Consider the following 8,134-nt stretch of genomic DNA (forward strand, 5'->3'; position numbering starts at 1 on the left):
CAACGTTCATTTTTTGAAAAGAATTGTTCACACACATAAATTCTGTACTTCCAAACATCGAAGTGAATTTTTTCGCATGGTTTGTCAAATTTTGATATAGATATTTTTTAGGAGGATACATTTTTATAAAAATCAAGCACTGGTGCATCTCTCGAATAGTATATGAATTTTATTTCCTCCTTTTGAATATTTTCTGCGCCATAGAAACCGCTGCAATCAGCAACTTTTCTGCGTGTTGCCATTTAATTGTAGGATCGTTAAACAAGTAGCTATTCACTAAATTGATAGGTTATAATATAATTTAGTCTAGACGTGACTCATGATAAATTCTGTTACCTAAAAAATATAATCTATACTCACGAGCGTAGATTATAAAATTAAATCATCGTCAAAACCGCCGTTTTGTCGCTATAATTCAGTGAAGCGTCGCGGGCCGGATTATTTTACTCCGTGGGCTGGATCTGGCCTGCGGGCGGTAGGTTGCCGACCCCTGGGTTACGCGAACTACCTTACGGCGGGGAGGAGGCCAGTAATCCTCTCGCGTGTGATTACCTTGATATAGACTTATACATCGGAACCAAAACTCAAAAGTAACGACGTTTTGCAACTTTAAATAAAAATTTTTGTAGCATATAAAAATCAAAAACTCTCATTTGAAATATCTGAAACAGTGATTAAAGAACATTCAACTCTTCTCGATCTACGGCGTTTTCTGAATTGTTGGACAAATTTGAAGTGTTGTCGAATAATAGTTTTTCTCCAAAGAGAAGTAGAACACATTTTACGAAGTTTAGTGATGTGTGTACTTTGCTTAGACAGCCATTCATCTGACTCACTCTGTAAATTATGGCTGTTACCTGCAGGTGTGAATGAGCAGCCAACAGATTTGATATTTCGCAACTTTGAAGCGGCAAATTCCAAGGAAATTTTCTCTGAATGTGCCTTGCCAAAATTGTTTTCTGTTTCTTTCGGGGGTGTGGAGTCATTAATCGGATGATATTTATTTAGAGATGCACTTTTCGGCAAATTGTGTCTTTCGAGGAGTTTCTCCAGCCTGCGCGCCAACTCTGCGTCACCGAGAGAAAGAAGTGCTCTTTTATGTTTCTTTGATATTTCATTAATTTTTACTTGTATGTTTGATAAATCTGAAATTGTTTTTGATAATTCTTCCATCTTCCTGCGGCTGGACATCCCATCTTTTAGTTTTCTTCGATACTCTTTGATAAGCACTGGTGAGTCCGTATAATTACCAGTGATTACATCCTGTCGAACCCGATTATCTATCACTTCGGAACTGCGTGCATCTCCCTGCATTATTCTGACCCTCGAACACTTTTCTTTCATGTCGTCTGAAAGCGATTTGTAATGATAACCATTCTCCGAACTATTTCGTCGATGTTTAGGAACATACTTTGCAGTCAGTTCTTTTAACCGTTTATCTAGTTCAACTACGTCACCGAAAGCCTGAAAAAGAATCAAAATATGTTTATGTATATTGTATACGGTATGCAAAAGCTAATTGGGTAGTACAATTAAAAAATAAAAGAGCCTATATATTATTCTAACACGATACCGTATTTGGGCAATTTTGTATGAATATGCTCGCCATTTTCTAAATAATTTGAAGGTTTTTTCTGAGATATTTTTTCATTCAAATGAATCTTAAGGAAACGTATTAAAAAAATATACTTACCAAATAACTAACATCGCTGGTGTGGGTGATTGCAGAAGGCATTTTTCTGCTATATCTCAATATTCTTTCAATTTATTATATAAATAAATAACCAAATACTGTGAAAATCAAACTATATGATGTTACTAGATATAGTTGTAGTATGTCTATTCTGAAACTAAACTCGCTTATATATACAAACGAACAAGTGCAAAACAAATCTGTGATCTCTCACTATAATGGAATATTATACAGAACTGCTCTATTTTTCGCTGATATGCTTCATAATATGCTGATATAACGAGACAGCAGCACTGCGTATCAAATGTGCGAATAAAAAACGATATGAACCGCCTTAGATACTTCATCCGCGATGATCGCTATCAAACACACCAACTCGTAACTGTTGTGACTTCAACGCAAGCACAGCGAAAAGAGAAGTTTGACGTAGATATTATAAAGTCGTAAACCCGAAATAGCAAATCAAATGCACAATGAAGTCAAACTGCATAATCCTACAATAAAAGAGTCACAATAAGGTCCTATAAAACGAACTTTACAATGCAGAGCACCTCACGTTTTTATTGGTTTTCTCTAATGACCCACCCGCTTGGTAACACGAGGAACAAACGTACCGACATTGAACCGTATATTGATTGGTGAGTCCAGAAGGATAAGTAGATTAATTAGGTCTTTCTCACAATGTACCAGACTAATCTTGCCCAGCGTCGTTCATTTGTGTAAATTTGTTTGTTTTGTTCCAAAGTCAACGTCAGTTCAAATTAATCAACGGCACCGGAAACGAACAAGATCGCGGCCGCAGCACGTGATCAATGTGTCTATAATCTTATCCGGTTACTCCTTGTTTGCGAGATTGATTTCAATCACTATATCGATGCCGTACGCTGCGCTATATCGAAACATACCTTCGAGAAATCTAAACTAAACAGCTTTCATAAATTTGGACAGCGAATAATTTGATCACATTGACCCTTGCATACTTTTTCTGTATGCCTCCTTCATTTCCGCATTGTCTCGTCAGTACTTTTTGAAGCGGCCAGCACGAAATTATCCGTGCAAAGCGACGTTTCAATATGTCGACTCCGAAGATGTATTTTTTAAACTAATTGGGTATAATTCAGTGCTGCGGGTTATAAAGGCGAACAATAATTATTAATTCAAATCCTTTTATACATGAAAGGAAAACAGCTTGTCCGTTAATCAATTTCGTTACGAAACATTCGCCAGAGCGGCGTTGTTTCAGAACAGCGAAATTGATCAATTTTGAATTGTAATGAGAGAAGGCGATGTTTCTGTATTGCCGCAGGCGGAAAGTTTGTGAAAACGACGACGAGTGCTTGTATTGTCGCCTATTTACTTAGATAATACATGGTTACATGTCTAGCTCATAGAAAATGGCAATTTAGATAAGATGCAAATTGCCCAAGATGGATCAGGGCGTGTGTAGTGAGATCATGTTATAATAGCTTAGCAAAGCCCGTTTGTCGTTAGCTCGAAGTATAGGTTTTTATTATAACACAAATTGCTCTGCATGTGGTTACAAAAACATACTTTCAAGTCGTACACAAAAGATGTCTAGTTATAACTATTATTTATTTATCAATGTGAGAGTCAAAGTTGAAGTTGCCAGTGCCATGAGATGTGTGGCTTAAGCACATACGGTATACGAGTTTATTCTTACTGATATGAAAGGAAAATAATTAATGCAGGCTTGTCTATGGTAATGGGATGGGACAGCACAAATTTGTATTTCCAATGGAACAGTGGTCATGTCATGTCGACTTGAATACGCCAGAGCTATCCTTGGGTCTTTATACATTTTTACCTTTAAAATGTGTTTTTTACTCTCCCCTTTTCTTCATTTCTATTATATTTTATTTATTTTGTGGTGTGGCACCAGCAAGTTTGTCCATGTCAATAGGATTTACGGACAAGCCTGACTAAATGTACTGTTTACACGTAAATAAAGTGCAGTATTTGCAAGAAATAAAAATTCCTCTGTATATCGGACTACCAGTTAACTAGCCTACATATTATACATATACTATATATTTTGAAAAAGAATTCCTAAAAATGCCATATAAACCTGCCAAGCGAAAAACATGCGAATTGATTCATTGGACGATAGCTATACTTTTAATTTTATGTGTTCTCGGTGCAATAGCAGCAATTGTGTTTGGAGTATTAGTCGCCAAACCCGGAATAGCAGCATTGGATTTCAAGGTGAGGCTTTTTTATTCATTCCAATGGGGCAAACCGACGGGGTGGCTATTGGCTCAATCGTAATCACATGGTTATAGAAATAACCAACAGGTAACCAGTTCATCGTTCTAAACTAAATGATGGCCGTGATTGTAATATGTTCTATGAATACAGTATATGAATGGTTACTTTTGATAAGCATTGGATTATTATATAAATGTTAAAATAATTATGTATAGTTATTATTACTCTGTTACAAATGTAAAGTATAAAAATGATTTTACGCCATATCACTCAACATTGATTCGAAATAAACAAATGCGGCGTATCAATTTCAAGGTGTTCATCAAGTCACTATTTTATGAATTATCTTATATACAACGAAGATCTAAAATCGAACGAGAAACAGACAAAATATAAAAAAAAAAAAACTCACCGCAACTCACTTTTATTCTAGAATCTAGATGAAGTATAAATTGTACAGCTTGTTTATTTGTTCGTTTTATTTAGAATGCAACGTGCATCGTGAAAAGTTTCGGTTATCGAACAACTATCCCATGTGACTGCAGTGGATTGAGAAGCGACGATCCGTATTGCAGATCTGAATATCCGTGTATTCAAATTATGGTTGGTTACGAACCAAGAAAGGACGTTATACATTTCAATGAATCCGAGGTGAGACGTATTTTTGTTATATAAAGTAGTATGTCACTTTTGGACAAATATTGTAGAGCGTGTCAATTACTCCGGCGTACTTCTAAACCATACAATGCTGATACGATACGACGACAATATTTTGTGTGAATGTGAACCCGATGACTCTGAACCATAAGGATTGATTTATTTCAATACTTCGATAACCCACTTAATTATTTAGTATTACCAGGTTTTATAATCTGCTGTGTAAAAATGGGATTATTTTTAATGGAATTTCTTCGTCTTATGTCAAACTCTAAACAAAGCCAGACGGGAATCCTATTCCAAGACTTACAACGAGTGGTAGGGTTCTAAATTATATTAACTCGCTAATGACATTTAAGACGGGTTCGCTGATATCACGACATTCCGAGAACTGGTTCGCACAAACCCGAACGGGCCCCATGAATCCTATCACTTCTCGCTGCTCCCCTCAGATCATGTAATAAACATTACATAACTGAACAGAATCATCGTTTGCAAATGTTGAATGCACAGTTTTTCGCGTTTTTATCAGTGATGTCCAAAACGAATCGAATACTCGAATACATTCAAAGTTGGATTGCAGGATTTTGATCACTGTTCTGTTTTCCCGACTGTGCACCGAGGATTTCTTGCTACCCTTCGATACCACAACCTTGGACCACCCTGTACTAAATTTTAGGGTTTGGCTTCCTGGATATTCATCTATAATCTTATTCCCAGATTATTGCTATTTTCATGATTTTCCATGGGAATGGAATCCCTATGGGATACAGGCATAAATTGCATTGGGATGGGACAAAAAAATACGTCCCATATACAAGCCAGGTTAAATCCACAACATGACTCTACATGTAATTATTTTTTAGACCCGACAATCAATCAAAGGGTTGTAACTCTGTTACAAATATAATTCCTAAACGATCCAGCATACTTCACGGCTGAAATAAATACCTCTCTCCGCTTCTCTATTCGTTGGGGTTTGCCCTAAGCTCAGTAAAGTGAGCTGGTTTTCCCAGTTTTCACAATACCTTGATTTAAAACCTGATCTCTAACTCTCATGTCTTCCATGTTTACATTCAGAATTTCTTTCAAAACCTTGTAATGATTCGTGAATCAGAAACAGATTTTTCAGGCATAAAGTCACGGGTATGTTATTATAATTAAATCAGTATTTATTGATTTTGTTTTTGAATAGTATTTTAGCTCAAAGCTTTGATATGTATGAGTCAAATATCATTTCAATTCCAACGATTACGTTCGACGAAAATTAGTTTGTACCAAAAACGACTTCGTGGAATTAATCTGTTAGATACGATCCAACGTCCACTCAGCTTTTCCTATAGGGCCTGTGTAATTTCCACAACTCAGCTTTGGCTGACTATGCTCAAAATGCTTGCTTGCAATGCGAAATTGTTTAGTATAGTTCACTGAATAAATGAGACTAAAATATTTAATAAATACTAAGATTTTCTGGTTCTAGTGTTCGTTTCATCATTGTCATCCCGACTTCTCTCAGAACAAATTACTTGTAGAAGAATTTCGTAAAAAATACGGAAAACCAAATTCGTATTATCCATGCCAGTACAATGTTAATAACAAAGAGCAGGTAAGTTTGACATTCATATATATAATTTCAATAATATGTTTTATCATCTTCGGTGGTTTATAACATTCCAATTTGCCTTTTAAATTAAAATATGCGTAGCAGTGTCAAATTTGTTTCAAATCGAAAATTCCAGCCAACTTGAGTATTATACGCACCTTCCCTCATAAAAATGTCACTTGTATCAATTTAAATTATCAAATTGTAAATGTTTATGATCGACCCTTTATTTATAAAAGATGGAAGTGTGGATAAGCGAAAATTATTACTTTGAGCTGTGTAGCAAAAGGCCATACTGTCCACACGGCTCACACATAAAAACAAAATGTCAGCTGATAACTTTGAAACTGCATGGAGACCCCAAAAGCAAACTATTTTGACCAGCCACAACGCTGTATCCCAAGACCATCATGTCACGTACCAAGCCATATCGTATTATATACAATTGTGCGGTGAGAGCCAATCTACACTTATCTTCTCCAAATAATTGACACATTTTAATTTACATATTTCAGGTTGTAACTTCGCTCAGATTCAAGACAATAGATGTATTATTGTCTCTAATCATTCCTTCTTCAATATTTTTACTTTGTCTTATTATCGTTGTAACAATATGCGTTATAAGATGTAGACAAACTGCCAAGAGGAAAGCCAAACATCCAGTACCGAATCCATTTGCCGGACCAAGGAACTATATGGGGCGTGACATGCCCGCATTTGAACCTGACGAAACTGTAGACAACATGAATAAACTTCCCGACCCATTTGCCCAGATAAACGACATGTTATCAGAAAATGGCGAGGCAAAACAGAGCAACAATGTTGAAATGGAGAAATCAGAAACGGAAGATAGTGGTGATGTGCAATTGTCAGATATTGTGCCACAAAGAGCACAGATGTCCACTGCTATGTAAAAACTGTGAATTTTCTTATACTATATATTATGTAATGACAGTTTACATAAACCAAATCAATGATTGCACAACGAAATAAAATGTTTATTCATAATTGAAGAGTTTGGTTTGATTTTCGTGACTAATGTCAGTTGGTTATCAAATATTCATTTATAATTATATGAATGAATTGTCGTTACTTGTGCAAGGGATCAATAAGTCACACCGAAATCCAATATTGTATCTATAAAGTAACGGTAAACTTCAAAACCAAACCATTACACAAATCGATTAAATTGAGGTGCTGGAATGAATGATTTATTCAACAATAAACAATGCCTGTCTTAGTCCATGCACAACCATTTTTTCTACAATTTATCGAATGTACCCCCCCCCCCCCCTCTCAAAAAAAATTCTTAACTCTAAGTGCCCAAACCACCACATTTCTGCGTACCTCGAAATTTCATCACCGTAAAATTATGATCCTAGAATTGAAAACCGCCGAAAGAAGAACGATCGAGGTGGCATTGAACTTGTGCAAATATAACTTCCAAATGCAGCTTTCACTAAGATTCATTTTTTTCTATTTAAACCAGGGTGGTCCAAACCCAGGCCCGTGGGACACAGCTTCATTATCCGTGGCACGTGTCGCATTCGAAGTGTAATCAAAAAATCGCAATCGGTGTTGTCTCGTCATAAAATTAACCAGAAAAACCTTTTGAAATATTGTTACATCACTAATTTCACTGAATTGACTTAGTGTTATGGCTAGATGAGGCAACTAGCAAAGTTAAATGACAAATACTGATCAATGTGTTTGCACAATAAAATTGTTTGTTTTGTATTGCACTGTTTACCTATTCTTGGCACTATTGTGGCCCGCCGCAAAAAAAAGTTGTTGGCCCGCGGAGCCTACAACCTTGGACCATCTTGATTTAAACAGTAGGTAAAACAGGTAGAATGTTATGATCAGTTTCAAAGAACTAGGCCTCTGATGAGTTCGGACCCCGATAACAAATAAAAAAAAAAACACCAGTGCGATTCATATAGTCTTTGAGTTGA

The 8,134-nt window shown here is 36.0% G+C and overlaps 2 protein-coding genes across 2 annotated transcripts; one reads left to right on the top strand and one right to left on the bottom strand.

Annotated features, from left to right (window-relative positions):
* Positions 1-237: 237 nt before the first annotated feature.
* LOC120342734 (uncharacterized) lies at positions 238-2,780 on the bottom strand. Its single transcript, XM_039411698.2, has 2 exons — positions 1,694-2,780; positions 238-1,464 (listed from the first exon to the last, which is right to left on the bottom strand). Exons 1-2 carry the CDS (start codon positions 1,733-1,735, stop codon positions 640-642), a joined length of 867 nt encoding a protein of 288 aa, XP_039267632.2. The 5' UTR covers positions 1,736-2,780; the 3' UTR covers positions 238-639.
* A 305-nt stretch (positions 2,781-3,085) lies between these two features.
* On the top strand, positions 3,086-7,187 carry LOC120342730 (uncharacterized). The gene is made up of 5 exons (XM_039411695.2): positions 3,086-3,916; positions 4,406-4,570; positions 5,657-5,722; positions 6,057-6,182; positions 6,695-7,187. The coding sequence occupies exons 1-5, from the start codon at positions 3,767-3,769 to the stop codon at positions 7,091-7,093; spliced, it is 906 nt and encodes a 301-aa protein (XP_039267629.1). The 5' UTR covers positions 3,086-3,766; the 3' UTR covers positions 7,094-7,187.
* The last annotated feature ends 947 nt before the right edge of the window (positions 7,188-8,134 follow it).

The sequence above is a fragment of the Styela clava genome, chromosome 3 (assembly GCF_964204865.1).
Source record: "Styela clava chromosome 3, kaStyClav1.hap1.2, whole genome shotgun sequence".
In the NCBI taxonomy this organism is placed as follows: domain Eukaryota; kingdom Metazoa; phylum Chordata; class Ascidiacea; order Stolidobranchia; family Styelidae; genus Styela; species Styela clava.

Excerpts from the sequence above, each read along its gene's own strand:
- LOC120342730 (XM_039411695.2), top strand. The coding sequence starts at position 3,767 with ATGCCATATAAACCTGCCAAGCGAAAAACATGCGAATTGATTCATTGG. Across the intron at positions 3,917-4,405 it reads TAGCAGCATTGGATTTCAAG|AATGCAACGTGCATCGTGAA; the intron begins GTGAGGCTTTTT and ends CGTTTTATTTAG. Across the intron at positions 5,723-6,056 it reads TTTCAGGCATAAAGTCACGG|TGTTCGTTTCATCATTGTCA; the intron begins GTATGTTATTAT and ends TTCTGGTTCTAG.
- LOC120342734 (XM_039411698.2), bottom strand. The coding sequence starts at position 1,735 with ATGCCTTCTGCAATCACCCACACCAGCGATGTTAGTTATTTG. Across the intron at positions 1,465-1,693 it reads CCAGCGATGTTAGTTATTTG|GCTTTCGGTGACGTAGTTGA; the intron begins GTAAGTATATTT and ends ATTCTTTTTCAG.